Genomic DNA, 17,402 nt, shown 5'->3' with positions numbered 1-17,402 from the left:
TGGCTATGTGGGCACCAAAAAAGGTTGGGCAGGGAAATAATGGACCATCTCTCAATGGGTTGTCCTCTGCATGAAAATATGCTATGAATTGGCGAAGAAGGAACCTCCTGTGGGGTTGCATGCTCACTCCACTAGAGCAACAGCTGCATCCACTGCGTTAGCAAGTGGAGTCAAGGTCCTTGATACCTGTTAGGCAGTGACGTGAGCATCTCTGCACACATTTACCAGACACTACTGCCTGGACAGCCAAATCCAGAGGGACGGGTACTTTGCCTGTTAGGTCTTCCAGGGCTTCCTAGTGTGATCTTGTTTCGCAGACCCTCCTCTGGGGTTGGTTTTGCTATTCTAAGGTAAGGAATCTAGAGTTGTAGATTCCTTACCGCCCCACCCATCCTCCCCTTTCTGCAAACTGATTTCTAGGTATAGGGACTCCCCTAAAGGGCCCTAGTTTTGATGCACCAGTGGTCAGTGTCTTTCATGGCTCTTCTCTTCTGGCATAGAAAGTCGTGTTAAGAACTGACGTCAGCTGGCATGGGTGGTGTCTATATAGGTCCAGCGACGTTATCCTGGTGCCAACGACGGGCATGGAGCCAACCAAAGCCACCTACCGACGCGCACTGTGTACTGCTGTTGAAAAATCTCCAGATCCAGACTGAGACTTGGGGGAAATTCCAAGGTAAGGAATCTACATCTAATATATATCTCTACAAGATACATTGTTACCAAAGGTAAGTAACTTGTTCATTTGGTTCCTCTATTGGATTTTCTGGTGTTTTGGTGTCATTTTGTTTATTAACCATTTACTCTATTTGTATAAATCGGTTTGGGAATTTTATTTTTTGTTATTTTGACTTTATTACTGTTTTGGTACTGTGTACATACTTTACACATTGCTTAAATGAAACCAGTATGCTCTGTGCTATAGCTACCAGGGTGTTTAGCTCAGGTTAATGTATTGGCTTTTGGGTTCATTCTGACCCGTTATTGTTATTATTCCTTCAGATGGGTAACAACACACACCAAATAATGAGCCACGTTCTTACAAAGATCAACTGTTTGTTGGGTTCTCCAGTGCGAGGAAAGGAAAGGCAAGGCAGTCCAGAAGCAAACAATGTCCCAGTGAATTGTCCTTGACATTAAAATGTGGTATGCCATGGGTTTAAGATTTAGACATCTTTTAAGTGTCTGTGATCATCTTTCCATACTTTCACTAGGCATTTTTGTATTGTCGCTCAAGTTTGCCAAGAGGGCCATTTTGCCTTCTCGGTTCTGCAGGACTTTTTGATGTAAATTCCACTCATTAGACCCACCTTCTTGGAGGGGCTAATGCTTTCATATTGATTCTCAAGGTGATGAATCTGGTTAGAAGTATTCAGAAGAAGAATATGTTACCTTCATAAATGCTCTTTCTGTTGGATACTCCATTAAGAGTTCCTAACTCAGATTCTTGACTGCCCACTCTCCTCCCCAGTCTGTCAAGTGATCTTTTAGGACTTAATAAGTTGTGCATGTTAGATTTCCCAAACTGTCATTTTTGTCAGTGGGTTTGTACAGCTCTACAACTGAGGGTATGAGAAAGCTGACGATTAAACTGCCACCCGCTTGCAAGCTACTCTGTGTCATCACATCTAGGGGTGGATGGAGGCCGATAGCACACCTCTCAGTGCATCAATGCTACTGCAGGGACGTTTTATGGATCCAGGCTGACACCAGGGTGATTTACGAGGTGATGAATCTGCAGTTAGAGCGAGTATCAACTAGCAAGAGTGTTACCGAAATATAAAACAAGATGGCAGAATTTATATATATGCAAGTTTATCAGATGTACTAGTTTGGTTAAGATTGGTTAAACATCCCTAGACTTCATGTAAGCTGACCTACAGTCTTATTTGGTGCAAAGCCGAATAAATAAAATACTTTCTTTAACATTTTAAACATGTTAGCTAATCTCAGACAATCATTTATGCTTCGAAAAAAGCCTTTATGAAAACCTGGTCGGGGACATTAGACCGGCCTCCTTTCTTTCCTTTATTAGATTCAGATTTCTTTATACAATAACTATTTGAGTCATGAGGAAATGCAATACCAGATAAAATTGTTTAAAATTGGCTACGGAGATGGGCGAGGGATTAACAAGGAGGTCTTTAGGCATGCTGTCACTGAATGCTTGTCAGTTTCCAATAATTAGATGAGCTAAAATAGCATGTTTTTGTAATTCCTGCATCGGGAAATATGAACTCTTAGATATAATGATGTATTACTATGAGTCAGGTAAAATGATTGCTGCATTCATGAACGTGTTTTTTAAATAGTTGTCCCATGCAAATATTGATTATTTGCGCTAATATACATTTTTTATTTATTTGTATACGTGTACATAATGATTGCTTTTTTACCATCTATTTGAAGCCCGTAGATAAACTAGCATTGAAAATAAAACTTTATTGGAAATATTTGCACAGTGCTCTTGCATGGTTTACTTACGAAAGGTAATTCAATTAATTAAGAAGAGGTCTGTATTTAAAGCTTAATCTTCAACTATCTTATCGTTTTATGCAGTTGTCTCTTATTGAGCATTACTTTGAGCGAGAAGTCAAGCATTTGGAGTTTTTGGAGCAGCGTAAGAGCTTCAGAATTATGGAAAAAAAGGAAATTGAATCGCAAGCAATGAAGAAGAAGTCAGTAAGTACCTATTGCGTTAGAAACCTGCATTTGTATTTATAATGACATAGCCTATTTACGCAGCGCAGTCCTAGCCCCGGAGCGAGCAGAGCACTATGCGCTTGACTATGCATACTAAGAGCACGTGGGATTAAAAAATAATAATATTCAATTGCTTCTTGAAATCGGCCAACAACGCTATGAGAATGTGAGTGAGATGGTGATGTCAATAACTTCAATCTGTTTGCCAAACAGGTGCTTATATTGTCATAAACAATTTTAGATATAATCCTTTCCTCAGGAATACCTCTCAATAAGAGTCTTTTTGGCCCTTTGAATGACCAGACCCATAATGAATGCATAGGTGTACAATTTCTTATGTACTCCAGATCAGTGTTTCCTTCACGCAGTATGTTTTAATCCTTTTTAGGGCTCGCCCCTTTTCTATTTCGCAGAAATAGAAAACAGGGGTGAGTCCTTATGTCGCTGATCCAGTTCTTTCCCCAAAGGCTCTCTTCAGGCAGCAGATTGGCTCTCAGGGATGATTTCCAACAGTTCATGTGAATCCCAATCATGTGACTTGCTCTCATGCACGAGCCTTCAAAGCCTCAGCCATTTGCTTCCCAACCAGCGCTGCAGGCCGTGACTCGCATCAAAGGCAGCCCAGCCCAGCTTCTCCCAGCAGGCAGCCCACCCCCTCCCTCTCTTGACTTTCAGTGACTTCACACTTCGTGCCCCTGTCCCTTCAAGGCAGCCCCTCCCTCTCTCCACCTTCTCTGCTTCGTCCTGTATTTCTTCTCTCTACCGCCCTCTCTTCCCATCTTCCTTCACTTTCCTGCTGCCTGCCCAGCCTCTTCCCCCACCATAGCCTCCCAGGCGCACACCACTGCTCGCAAACCACTCCATTTCACATTCTCTCGGTGACAATTCACACTTCGTTCAAATGCTGTGAAAATGCTGCCTGTCTGGCCCTGTTGCGATTTTTGGCCTGGCAGATCGCCCCGGGCCAGGCAGACCCACAGATGTCCCTGTGCCTGTTTCCCGGGCCTTGCTCCGCTGACTTTCATCCTTCCGTCAGCGTTTCCGCACGGATTTCAGATACTATCTGCTGTCGCCATGTGTGCTCTTGGAGTTTGCATCAAGTATGCGCTCCAGGGACGTCTCCAAATCCGTCTCGTCTACGGATTACATCCCGCCTGTGGTCATCTCTGTATGAAAGCACTTTGTCTGCCAACCAGCACTGTGCCTCCGGCTAACATATGTTTTAGTTGAAAAACAGATTTCTCAACAAAGAATGCAATTGAAGAAAGTATTTTTCAACGCATTATTATTGTAGATTCATGCAAGACATTGAAGGCGCTACTCAATACCACCCGTATGCTCATTTATTCTCAGAGGTGGGTTTCACGGTATTGAGTCACTTCACATTCTCCAGTTACGTTGCAGATGAGGAGGAACGGCTCATTGTTTGAACGTAACACTTAGGAGAGTGTCTCAAGGATTCCACGCCTTTCATCTTCATAATGGCACGAACATTTAGTTGGAATTTATTTTCTGCAGTCTAATATTTAACGCCCCCACCTGAAAGTCTTTATCCTGCAGGCATCTGAACGAGTCGCCTGCCTCGCATCATTGCATCGGACCCGCCAGCACAAATGCAGAGAGCTTCACTTCAAGGGGATCCGCTCCCCCCCTGCTTCACACTTTGCCGAGAACATTTCCCGGCAGCTTTTAATTTCATTTTGTGGCCGCTTTGCGCGCGCTTGGCCCGTTCCCTCCCACTCGCTCGCATCCCGCCCCCCCCCCCCCCACCAGGCTCACGCTTCTCCAGCGCGCGCTCGTTCTTCCTTCCTCTCTTTCTCTTTCTTTCTCTCTTTCTTTCTCTCTTTCTCTGTTTCTTTCTCTCTTTTTTCGTTCTCTCTCTTGCTTTCTCTTTCTTTCTTTCTTTCTCTTTCCTTTTCTCTTTCTTTCTTTCTCCTTTCTTTCTTTTTCTTTCTCTCTCTCTTTCTCTTTCTTTCTTTCACTTTCTTTCTTTCTCTCGCTTTCCCCTGCGTTCTCTTGCTTTCTCTTTCTTTCTTTCCCTTTCTCTCTTTCTTTCTCTCTTTCTTTCTTTCACTTTCTTTCTCTCTTTCAACACCACAGACCAGGCTCGAGTAGTGCCACATACACATGTGATGTGGTTTTAGGAGTACTTCAAAGCAAGTTTTCTCAACCTTTAAAAGAAAATTATTTTTAGTACAATATGCCCAATCTACCTTAAATGGGACATTACCAGCACTTCTCAGCGTGCCTGCTGAATGTTCATCCATAAAATACCAACACTTGGTGCTAGACTGCCTTACTTTAGTGGAGAGTACTTGTAATATTAATACATCTAAGTCATGTAAATACAACACATATTGCATTACAAATGCTATAGGTGTCACGTTTGCAAAAGTTAACAATATTGGCATTGTAAATGACAAAGTTATTAATTTCGCTATTTTCAAAACAAAAACATAAATAAAAAATGTGTTATTTACAATACTAATACCTCTAACTTTACTAATGCGAGCCCTATTGCATTGCAAATGCTTGTTTTGGAAGTGCTATTATAACAGAGATCCTATCTTGGCATCCTAGGGTTCCTTCCATATTCTCCCTGTTAAATTTAAGGGGTTAATGAGGTTGTTTCCTATCACATCCTAAGCACTTTGATTCCCTCTTGTATACCTTTCGGCCTCTTCTTCTTCCTCCTCCATCCCCATTTGCCTGTAAATGAGAAGGATTAGCGAATAATTTCGATCTTGGCGTACGGGTTACTCCATCACAGCGGTGATGGATATTCCGTCCGCCGAAATATAAATCCCATAGGATATAATGGGATTTATATTTCGGTGGATGGGATATCCATCACCGTTGTGACGGAGTAACCCATCCACCAAGATCTAAATAAGGCCCTTAATCAGGATGCTTCCTATCACATCCGAGGAACTGGGAGCCAAGATTATGGCCTATGCCGACGACACCCAGCTGCTGTTTACCTGGGAAAACTCAAACTTAGAAGTTGATGCAGCGAAAAAATGCCTGGCAGCCGTATTCACTTGGCTTGCCCAGGCCAAACTTAAATGTAATGAGGGAAAGTCGGAAATCATCCTCTATGGCCAATTCCCCGCTCAGTTCACAGAAGCACTGTGGCCCTCTGATTTTCCCCGCCCCCTAGCCAAGAATCTAGGCATCTGGTTTGGGGAAGATCTAAGGTTTTCAGAACACATAAAAAGACTCTCGGGCATCTGCTTTGGGACCCTTAAGTCCTTAGGCTATTTTTTCCCCCTGCTTCCCCAACAGGCCAAGGAGATGGTTGCCCGAGCACTCATCTTGTCTCGCCTGGACTATGCCAACGCACTCTATTTGGGCATACCAGCATTCCTGGTTAATAAGTTACAACTTATCCAGAATGCTGCGGCGAGGCTCCTCTTGGGCATCTCTAAATGAACTAGCATAAGAGCGCAAATGTCCTCACTGCACTGGCTTCCAGTGGCACAGAGGATACAATTTAAGGCCTTGGTCTTAACTCACAGAGCCCTGCATGACTCAGGCCCCTCTTACATTAGGAAAAGAGTGGCCTTCTACATTCCCCGATGTCCTTTAAGATCGGCGGCCCAACGTTTTATGGTAATTCCTTACTTCCGTCGCGCCAGGTTGGGCGGCCAATCGTTTTCTGTAAAAGCAGCCATTCTTTGGAATGCTCTTCTTACAGTCCTACGCCACATTCAGGAGATAAGATGTTTTTAAAAACTTCTCAAAACTCACCTCTTCGGCCAGGCCTATTAATGCATTTCTCTCGCCATATGTGTATTATTGCTTCGCGCCAGGATACTCATGAGTAGTTGTGCGCGCTATAAATACCAATATAACATAACATAACATCCAGAGCTTTTTGTGAAATGAGAGTGATCTGGTTCAAATACCCTAATGACTTCCGCAGCAGGCATTCTGACCCATTTCTCCTAAAATATTCTTATAGGTCTAGGAAAGAGATGTTGAGGGGAAACAAAGTGCCCTATCTAAAGATGCTTCTTCCCTGCATTGGGAAGGAGATGAGTCCAGTAATGTCTTTTGTTTTGTAATTTAGTGTAATGTAATAAGCATTTCTAAAGCGCACAGCTACCTCTACAGCAAGTTCACGCAAGGTTTAGGCTTGCAATTATGCCTGAGTGAAGAGGCAGGTTTTTAATGCTCACCTACATTCTAGTTCTGATACTGACAGGCGAAGGTGAACCGGCAGAGAGTTTCAGAGTTTTGCTATTTTTACCGCAAAGGACCTGCCACCTTGCCAGGCTTTGCAGAAGTGTGAAACCTGCAGAAGCCGCAGATGATTGGATCGCAAGACCTGATCTTAATGATATAGATGCAACCTTTGCCTAAGTTACCTAGGGCCTAGATATCTGGTGACTTTAAAACCCAAGATCAATGACTTGAACTCTATCCTCCTTATTACCAGGAGCCAGTGAAGCTGTCTCAAATGAGGGGAGATGTGGTGACGGATGTGTACCCGCCTAATCAATCGTGCAGCAGAATTCTGAATTATTTGAAGCCTGCGAGTCAAGTATGCGTTGTCCGGCTGTGAGGTCACCAGAGCACGGACTGTAGTCTACCAGTATTCCTCCAGCAAAAAGTGTATGAATTTCCTAATCTCAGCTTTGCAACACGTAGAGGAGGTGCGTCGTACCTGTGTGACGAATGAAAGGTCCTTATCCAGGCTGATTCCCAGGTTCCTAGCTGAATCTGCCGGGATTGGAGGTGGATTCAGCTCTGAAGGCCACCACAGATTAGACGTAGAGAGTGATGCCTGACTAAAGAACAAGACTTCTGTTTTTTTTGCATTCAGTTTCAGGCAGTTCCCATTCATCCATTTCAAGATGATTTTCAGGCATTCTCTGAAATTGTGAAAACCGCCACCAAGTGTTCTTTAAAAGAGAATACCATCTGTGTATTGTCTGCATAGGAAACTACCTTCACACCCCAGGATTCAATAAGAGTGGCCAATGAGGGGAGGTATATGTTGAAAAGCGGCGGGCTCAGTGTCGATCCCTGCGGTACCCCGCACACCAAAGGTTTCTGTTAAGAAATATTGGGCAAAGAAACACCTTTTGGGAACAATTCTCCAGGAGTTATCGTAGCCAGGACAGTGCCGTTCCATGCACTCCCGCCTGGTTCATTCTCCTGAGCAGAATAAGGTGTGCCACAATATTAAATGCTGCCAATAGATCTAGCAGCACCAGCATGGCAGAAGTGCCTTGATCCACAGACTCTCGTTCTGATTCAGAGACTTCTAAAAGATCGTTCTCTGTACTGTATTCAGCTCTGAAGCCCAATTGAGAATCATGTAGAAGGCCATTAGTTTCTATAAAGCCTGCCAGTTGCCTCTGACCACCCTCTCTAATATTTTTGCAGGGGCTGGCAGCAAAGAAATAGGTCTGAAGTTGCTGAGCACCCCAGGGTCCTCCTTAGGTTTCTTTAATAAAGGGAGCAGGAACACATGCTTCCATGCCTCAGGGTAAATGCCGGATTTCTAGGAGGAGTTCCAGATCTGATTTACTATCGGATTTAGCCAGTGCGCCAGCATACTAAAAAACGGGCAGTGTAGGGATCACCAGGGGAGCCCAACTTGAATTTCAGTAGCTCCAGCAATGACTCCTCAGTTGTGAAAGGGAGAAATTCTGACAATGAGATGAAGGACTCGGAGGTCAGTAGGTGAATAGTTGGCTCCAAATCTACTGGAAAAGCAGAATAGATATTATGGATCTTTTCCTCAAAGAAGTCTGACAGGCTCGAGCATAGAGCAAGAGAGGGAAGAAACAAGCTATCTAAAGCTGTCTTGACATCTTCCATACCTGCAGTGCCACTAATAAGTGTTAGGGGGCTGAATCCTAGACCTGGCTAGTACCCCAGCATGCTGATACTGCCCGAAGAAGACTCCATGCCAAAGACTGCTTGTTTCGCCCACAAATAGTCAAAGTTTGCAGTGGAAGTATTTCCGTCATGATTGGCCTTGGAATGCTCCTCTGACCCCCTCTGTAATACAGTAGCTCGAGTCATGAGGCTTTGTGAAAACATGGAGAGCTATGGAATGGTTTTAGGCTTGTTCTTGCAGTGACATCTCCCCCTTTGTTGTCCTGCTCCCAAAAGGCATAAAGACTATTCCTTTCAAGAGCGAGCAGACCTCCAACAACCGGTTTCTGGCAGATTCTAGGCTTGGCAGTCCATAGATATCAGGGCTGGCAGAAAGCCTAGTGCAAGAATCAAGACAACCCTTTGCAAAGGAAATGTTATTTGGGGAATAAATAAATGAAAATCTACAAGAGATTATGAAAGACACAGAAACATTTTGTGCCTGGGGAGTTCTCCAATATTGATGGCAATGTGCTTTTTAGGAATCCAAATGCAGATCTAAATATTGCACTAGAGGAATTTTCTCCTACTGTGGTTCTCAGCAATAACACTATTGAAAGCTCCATCAAGAGCAAATGAATTCATAGTCTGTGAAGCAACAAAGACAGACCTTTAATGTTCCTACAAAAAGACAGCCTGCAAGGAGTGAGATCTGATAGAGAAATCTAGCCGCAGATTCCTTATCTATGAGTTTCCCAGGCATCAGACTGAATCCGGAGTTTTTTTTCAATCAATACCACTGTGTGCCGGTAGGTGATGTTGGTCGGCTCTGCATTGCGTCGTCTGCGCAGGAAGTGATGTCGGCGTCACCGATCTAGGCACAACCTCGACAGGCTGACGTCAGTTCTTTTCTTTCCACACCATTAAGCACTGATCTAGAGAAAGAGCTACCCCTCTGTCCCTTTTTGACAGATATTTTCCAACGTTTTGCCAAATCCTTCTTGGAGGAAATTATGCTCTTGGTGTGTCGAGGTTGTAGGAAAGTGCCCCTTTTTGTTTGGTTACCAAGGGCCCTGTGACTATGGGAAGGTCTCTAAGGGCTGCAGAACCTATTGTGTCACACTTAGAGGCCCTGCACCTTAACCCACACACCCTGCCACGCAGGCTTCATGTTTTGGTGCACAGAAAAGTGAAGATTCAACATGCACACATCCCTGTGAGTCATGCCTGCAATCCACTGCCTTTGGCCTAGATAAGTCATCCCTCTAGGAGGGTGCACTAGCTCTAAGGTGAAGGTACAGAGGCATGAGCCCTGTAACCCTACAGTGTCTAAGTCAGTGGTCTTCAAACTTTTTGATGCGGAGACCCCCCCCATCAAAATGTTTTAGGCGTAAGGACCCCCTCCCGACAAAAAGTTGTAGAACCTTGTTACACCTCATAAGTACCAGTTTAACACCCAAATATTGCAATAAGCAACAAAATGGTGACCAGTACAGCTTCACAAAAGGCCTACAGAGGGGCAACACCTGTTGCTCCTTTTAGTAACATTTGAATCTTTTGAGTAAATATATATAGTTTTTTTAAATCAGCAGATTATGCGGCAGACAATAGATTATGTGGCAAATACGGCAAATCTATAATTATGCTAAAATTGCTGGGGCTGCACAATCACATAATTCCATTGGCCATTGGTATAATAGCTGTAATGCATGGGCTGATACTTTATTGCATGACATTAGAAGAAAACCATACTATATTTAATGGGATGCTGACAGCTTGGCATTTACAGCTGCATGTAACTGGAGGTAGCTAAACACCATTTCTCATAATTTAAACATACATATATTTTTTAGGTCTTTCACCCTGAGGTAGCTACATATAAAATACCATGCAGCTTCAATGAATAATAAATACATTTCTGATAGATACATCTGCCTTGTGGATTCCTCACCTTGTGAATATCCCCCGTGCGTCAGCAACGTTCGGAATTTTTCTTCGTAGCACGCCGGCGTGGACGACGTCATCGGAGCACGGTATCGCGCGCGACTCCGTCTGACGTCACCGACTCCTTATTAGACCCACATCGGCGTGATGAAGTCAGTTCCCCTTTTTCTGCGTCGTCGACGCTAACGGTATCTGGGATCTTCTGCGACACATAGTAACTTCTTACTATTTTGTGTTACTGTTTCTCTGTGGAGTGTTTCTTCTTCGTCGAGGATGTCGTCGAGGAAGACAGGATTCAAACAGTGTGGATCATGCGCTCGCATGATGTCGATCACCGATCCACATAACGATTGTTTGTGGTGTCTTGAATCGGACCATGATGTTAAAAACTGCCGATCCTGCTTCAAGATGAACCCTAAGGCCTTACGAGAACGAGAGGCTAAACTTCTTCTTGCAAAGGTTAAAGGAAGAGAGACTGGTAGATCATCGAGGTCGACGTCCAGACGCTCGAAGTCGAGACAGAAGTCACGGTCGAAGTTGAGGTCGAGGTCAGCATCGAGGTCCAGAGCGAGGTCGAGGTCCGGAGAGAGATCGAGGTCCGGATCCAAGTCGGCTTCGGGTCATGCTTCTGGCTCCTCGAAGAAGAAGCAATCAAGAAGGACAGGATGAACCGATGTCGGAACAACCTCCTTCGGGACAACCAGTAGGTTCGTACCCTCCTTTTCCTGGTCCGGGACAGGACCCCTCGCATTTTCCTAATGCGATGTTTGGAGTCTATGCAAGAGCAATGTACCCCACTGGTGCACCGGTTGGACCCATGGGTCCATTATCTTACAACTTGGGCATTCCTCAAGGTTACGCCCCGGGTCCCTTTATGCGTTTATGCCGACGCCTTATACACCTTGGCTCGGTACGGCTCCACCGAGGTCGTCGACTCCGCATGCGGCTTCGCCGGCTCCAGAACGACTTCGTGATTCTGATCGAGGTACGACGCCGGCTCATGATTCTCATCCTCCAGCTGCCCCGGTTCCTCGCTCGACGCCGGACCCAACTCCGTCGGAGTCGTTACCGGATCCGTCGACTTCGATTCGTATGGAATGGTCGAGGCGCAGAGCTCAACGCCTCTTGGAAGAAAAGAGATGTGAAGATTCTGATGTTGAGGAAGGTGAACTTCTAGATCAAGGGGACTGTTTTGACGACCTACATAGTGCCAGTGGCCTGGAACTTTCTCCTGAGTGGGGGTTGCCATCAGTTTCTGATGCTCCATCAAAAGACGTGACACCTTACCATATTGTAATTAGGAAGGCTGCGGATCTTCTTAATCTGACCTTGCCTACTGTTGAGTACAAACCAAACATTCTCACAGAGGTTTTACATTCACCTTCATCTATAATGGAGCCTACACTTCCATTCACTGAGGCTTTAACTGAGCCAATAATGGAGGTCTGGAAGAGACCATTGACTACTCCTGTGGTTTCCAGGTCTGTAGCAAGACGATACAGAGTGGCACCTGGTGACCCCGAGTTTCTCTCTTCACATCCTTCTCCGGAGAGTCTGGTGGTACAGGCCGCTTGTTCCAACAGATCGGCAAGTTCATTTCCTCAAGTACCAGCGGACAAGGACTCAAAAAAATTGGACCAGTCTGCTAAAAAGATTTTCACCTCAAGTAGCATGGCTCTAAAATCTACTAATGCTACTTGCCTACTAGGGAGATATGTTCATGCTTTGATGGACTAAGTGAAACAATTGTCATCTAAGCTTCCTGAGGATGATAGAAAGAACTTTAATGAAGTTGTCTCCGACACTCCAACTGCAGCCCGCTTGGTAATTCAGAGTGGCATGGACACCGCGGACTCTGTTGCCAGGATTATGGGTTCTACTGTTGCCACCAGAAGGGCCGCATGGCTGAAATCTTCTGATTTTTCAGCCGACGTACAATCCACTTTAATGGACTTGCCATTTGATGGAACAGGCCTCTTTGGAAAGAAAGCGGATGTGGCTTTGGAGAGATTCAAAGATAGCCGGGCTACAGCAAGGTCTTTGGGTCTTCAGGCTAGAGGTTCTGCCACTAGGAAGTTTAGGGGATTTGGTAGACCAGCAGCAACAGCAACAGCAACAGCAACAGCAACAGCAGAACCCTTTGTATAAATCATACAGAGGTAAACAAAGGGGACGTGCTCGTGGACGCCAAGCCTCCTCCTCCTCTACTTCCTCCAATAATACCCACCCCCTACCTACAGCAGCAAAGCAGCCCTAGATCCGCCATTCTGGATCATGCGGGTCCGGTAGGGGGTCGGCTTACTCATTTTCTACGGGATTGGGAATCGGTTACATCAGATCTTTGGGTTCTCAATCTCGTAGAAAATGGGTATGCTCTTCCTTTCCAGGAGTTCCCTCCCAATTACCCTCCTTGCCAAGGTTATTGTTCGGAGGACCACCTGCTTCTCCTGCAGGAGGAAGTCCTGGCACTGTTTCAAAAAGGTGCGATAGAGGTGGTTCCAGAGCAGGAAAGGGGTCAGGGGTGCTACTCCCGGTATTTCCTGATCCCCAAGAAGGATGGCAGGTTACGTCCAATCCTGGATCTCAGGGTTTTGAACCTCTATCTCAAGCAAGAGAAGTTCAAAATGCTCACACTTGCACAGATTCTTCAAGCGCTGTTGGAAGAAGACCCGATGGTGTCGATCGACTTGCAGGATGCGTATTTTCACATTCCCATTCTGAAGTCGCACAGAAGTATCTCCGTTTTACGGTGGGTTCGCAGCACTACCAGTTTGCGGTCCTTCCGTTTTGACTTACTACTGCGCCTCGAGTTTTCACCAAGGTGATGGCAGTGGTGGCTGCGCATCTCAGAAGATCGGGGATTCCTGTGTTCCCCTATCTGGACGACTGGCTGATCAAAGCAGAGTCGCCGGAGAAGTTGCTCCATCATCTGCAAGAGACAACTCAGTTGTTGCACAGGTTGGGTTTTTCGATAAACTTACCCAAGTCTCACCTGGTGCCCTCCCAGCGCAACCTGTTCATAGGTGCGGTACTGGACACTACTGTATGTCGTGCATTCCCTCCACCTCAAAGGATTCGCGACATACAAGAAATTATTCCTTTATTCTACAATGGAGCGGTTGTTCCAGTCCTGAAGGTCCTTCCCCTGCTCGGTCTGATGGCCTCTTGCATTCTGTTGGTCAACCATGCACGCTGGCACATGAGGGCGCTCCAGTGGTGTCTCCACAGGCAGTGGTATCAACACAACGGAGATCTCAGGGAGTCAGTGAGGATCTCCAGAGAAGCAGCGGCGGATCTATCTTGGTGGGGCGTGGAAGGCAACCTGTCTCAGGGGAAGCCTTTTCAGTTGCCTCCTCTGGTGGCCACAGTAATAACAGATGCATCCACTCTAGGGTGGGGTGCTCATCTGGGGGATCTGGAGGTCAAGGGTCTTTGGTCTCCAGAGGAAAGGTTGCTTCACATCAACCTTCTAGAATTCCGGGCGATACGTTTGGCACCCAAGGCCTTCCTCCCCTCCCTTCGCGGTCGTTCGGTCCAGGTCCTGACGGACAACACGACCGCGATGTGGTACATCAACAAGCAGGGAGGAGTGGTCTCGCAGTGTCTCTGCAGAGAGGCTCTGCGTCTATGGTCAGGACCATCAGATTTGTCCGATGGCAAATCATCTGGCCGGGGTTCTGAACGTTCGTGCAGACGTTCTCAGTCGGCAGTTCTCTGCCGACCACGAGTGGAGGTTTCACCCGGAGGTTGTTCAAGACATCTTTCAGATGTGGGGGACTCCTCGGGTGGACCTGTTCGCCACTCGCGAGAATGCTCACTGCCTGTCATTCTGCAGTCTCCAGTATCCGATGCAAGGAGCTTTGGGGGGACGCGTTTCAGTTAAGTTGGGACTCGCAACTCCTTTACGCGTTTCCTCCCATACCCTTGATTCCTCGGGTTCTGAGGAAAATTCGCCAAGACCGGGCCCAAGTCATATTGGTTGCCCCAGATTGGCCAAGAAAGGTGTGGTACTCGGACCTTCTCCACCTCTCCTCTCACCCACCGCTCCGTCTCCCTCTCAGGGCAGACCTCCTCTCTCAGATGGAGGGGCAAGTTCTACATCCCCACCTCCAGACATTACACCTTCATGCCTGGAGATTGAGCGGGGCAACTTGAATTCCTTTTCTCTCCCTCTCGATGTGGTAGATTATTATTATTATTATTATTATTATTAAATTTTATAAAGCGCGTAGCCACCCGTAAGTATCCCAGCGCTAAGATCCAAACAACTGAGGGTCAACCAGGACAGAGGGGGAGAAACAGATCAGGGGAAAAGGTGCGTTTTCAACCGCTTCCTGAATCGAAGATAGTCTGGTTCCGTCCTAAGGTCACGGGGAAGGGAGTTCCAAAGGCGGGCAGTATTAACAGAAAAGCGCCGTCCACCCGTGCGCACCTTCTTGACTCTGGGGATGGTGATAAGGTATTCCTGATCGGAACAGAGGGATCTTGGGGCTTTGTAGGGCCTAATGAATTTTCTTAAAATAGGGGGGCCTTTATCTTATAGAAGTCTGTGAGACAGACAGAGAGCCTTGAACTTCACTCGCTCTCTCACTGGGAGCCAGTGAAGGAGTTTCAGGGCTGGTTTGGCCGAGGATCTGGCCGGGGTGTTAGTAAGGATCCGGGCCGCAGCGTTCTGGATCCTTTGTAATTTGTTAAGGGTTGCCTCAGGAGCGCCTAGGTAGATGGTGTTGCTGTAATCCAGCCTTGATAAGATAAGGCCTTGGATTAACAGTTTCTGGGAGGCCGGAGGAAGTAGGGGCAGAATCTTCCTGATCGATTTGAGGAGCCCAAAACAAGTACCCGCAATTTTTTTGGCTTGCGTCTTGAAAGACAGATCTTTTTCAAGCCAAATTCCTAAGCTCTTGATCTCAGACTTAGGAGTGGGGGGTTCACCCAAACAGAGGGGCCAGATGTTCTGAGAGAGGGAAAGCCCCTTCTGGCCAAGGAGGAGAATATCTGTCTTTGAGCCATTAAGCTTCAAAGACGAACTGTTCATCCATCCTTGTATTTCTGCCATGACAGTTGTATAGATCCGATGGTTTTTGGTTCGGGTGGGATAAAGACACCACTAATTGAGTGTCATCAGCATAGCTGATGATATTCACTCCAAACGGGTTGACAACCTCCTCCAATGGGGACATGTAGACATTAAATAATGTCGGGCTTAGGGATGAGCCCTGGGGCACGCCGCATTGGAGGGGGGTTTTGGGGGAACGGGTGTCATTCTCCCAGACCTGAAAAGAGCGCTAACCAAGGAAGGAGGTGAACCAGGTCAGCGCGGTGTCCTCCACACCGATGTTCTTAAGTCGTGGGATTAAGACCCGGTGGTTAACGGTATTGAAGGCCGCACTGAGGTCCAGGAGGATCACTGCCACTGATCCTCCTGCATCCAACATTACTCTGGCCTCCTCCACCGCTGCGAGAAGGGCGATGTCAGTGCCCTGCCATGGACGGAATCCAGTCTGCGAGTATCTAAGCAGATTGTTGGTTTCCAGCTACTGCGAGAGTTTTTTGTTCACTAGCTTTTCAGCAATTTTACTGGTTCCGGGGAGAAGAGAGATTGGCCTATAGTTGGCCAAATCCCAGGGGTCCAGAGAGGGTTTTTTTAGTAGCGCCTTGACGACGGCCGCCTTCCAGCTGGAGGGAACTTTTCCCTGTAGCAGTGAAGCATTTATGAGATGGGTGAGTGGGGGGACGATGGTAAGGGCAACTTTCTTAAGGATGCGTAGCGGAACAGGGTCCCTAGGGGATCCGCTTTTGATGGTGTCTAGCATGGTTGCGACCTCTTCGGCAGTTACTGGTCCCAAAGAAGATAAACGGGGAGCGGTAAGATTCGTATTGATACCTTCTTCCTCGCTGAAATTAATGGGTGGAATGGAGGCAAGGATTTTCTGAACCTTCTCCTCGAAGAATTTGGCCAACTTGAGGCATTTTTCTTCATCTGCTTTGGGGTCTGGCGGAATCTTTGGTCCGGGGTCCGGGGCTTTAAGTAATTCTTTTAAGATGATAAAAGTTTCCTTGCTGGAGCAAGAGGAGTTTTCTATCCTTTCCTGAAAGAATATGCTTTTAGTATTGCGAAGAGCGAGCTTGTACGTTTTTTAAGGAGGTATGGAAGGCATGTCATTCATGTATGGAAAGATGTCATTCTTTCTGCCAGGCGTGACTCCACTAAGTCCAGCTATTCGTATAGGTGGTCTAAATTTGTCTCTTGGTGCAGGGAGAGGGATGTTGACCCTTTGAAGGCTCATTTGTCTGACATTTTGCAGTTTTCTCTTTTTCTGGCGCAGCAAGGATTTGCTGTTGCCACGGTCAAGGGGTATCTTTCAGCCTTGTCGGCATTTCTTTGTTTGCCGGATCAACCCTCTCTTTTTAAGTCTCCAGTGGTTTTAAGATTTTTGAAGGGTCTCACTAATAGGTTCCCTCTTTCTCCGTTTGTTGTTCCTCATTGGGTTTTGAATCTTGTGTTAACCTATTTGATGGGTTCTCCTTTCGAACCCTTGCACAAGTGTCCAATGAGACTTATTTCTTTTAAAACGGTCTTCTTGGTTGCAATTACCTCGGCAAGGAGGGTAAGTGAGCTTCAAGCTCTTAGTTCCAAGCCCCCGCTTCAAGCTCTTAGTTCCAAGCCCCCATTCTTGACCATTCATGCTGAAAGAACGGTTCTCAGGACCAGGGCTGCTTTTCTTCCTAAGGTGGTAACTCCCCTCCATCTAGGACAATCCATTACCCTTCCTACCTTTTATCCTCCCCCTCACCCTTCCAAGGAGGAGGAGAGGCTTCATCGCTTGGACCCAAAGAGAGCAGTCAGTTTTTATCTCGATAGGACTAAAGACTATCGTGTTGACGATCAGCTCTTCGTGGGTTTTGCTGGCTGCAAGAAGGGC

At 46.3% G+C, this 17,402-nt stretch overlaps 1 protein-coding gene across 1 annotated transcript in view; it reads left to right on the top strand.

Moving 5' to 3' along the window:
* Positions 1-17,402, top strand: part of DNAI3 (dynein axonemal intermediate chain 3) — a 1,062,540-nt gene that overhangs the window by 1,027,266 nt on the left and 17,872 nt on the right. The window contains exon 22 of the mRNA XM_078645562.1: positions 2,560-2,682. Coding sequence (XP_078501688.1) covers positions 2,560-2,682 — 123 coding nt within the window. The remainder of the gene's footprint in view (positions 1-2,559; positions 2,683-17,402) is intronic.

Source organism: Lissotriton helveticus, chromosome 1_1, assembly GCF_964261635.1.
Source record: "Lissotriton helveticus chromosome 1_1, aLisHel1.1, whole genome shotgun sequence".
Taxonomy (NCBI): domain Eukaryota; kingdom Metazoa; phylum Chordata; class Amphibia; order Caudata; family Salamandridae; genus Lissotriton; species Lissotriton helveticus.
Note: the sequence above shows the minus strand (reverse complement) of the source record. Positions and strands in the feature narration are given on the sequence as shown.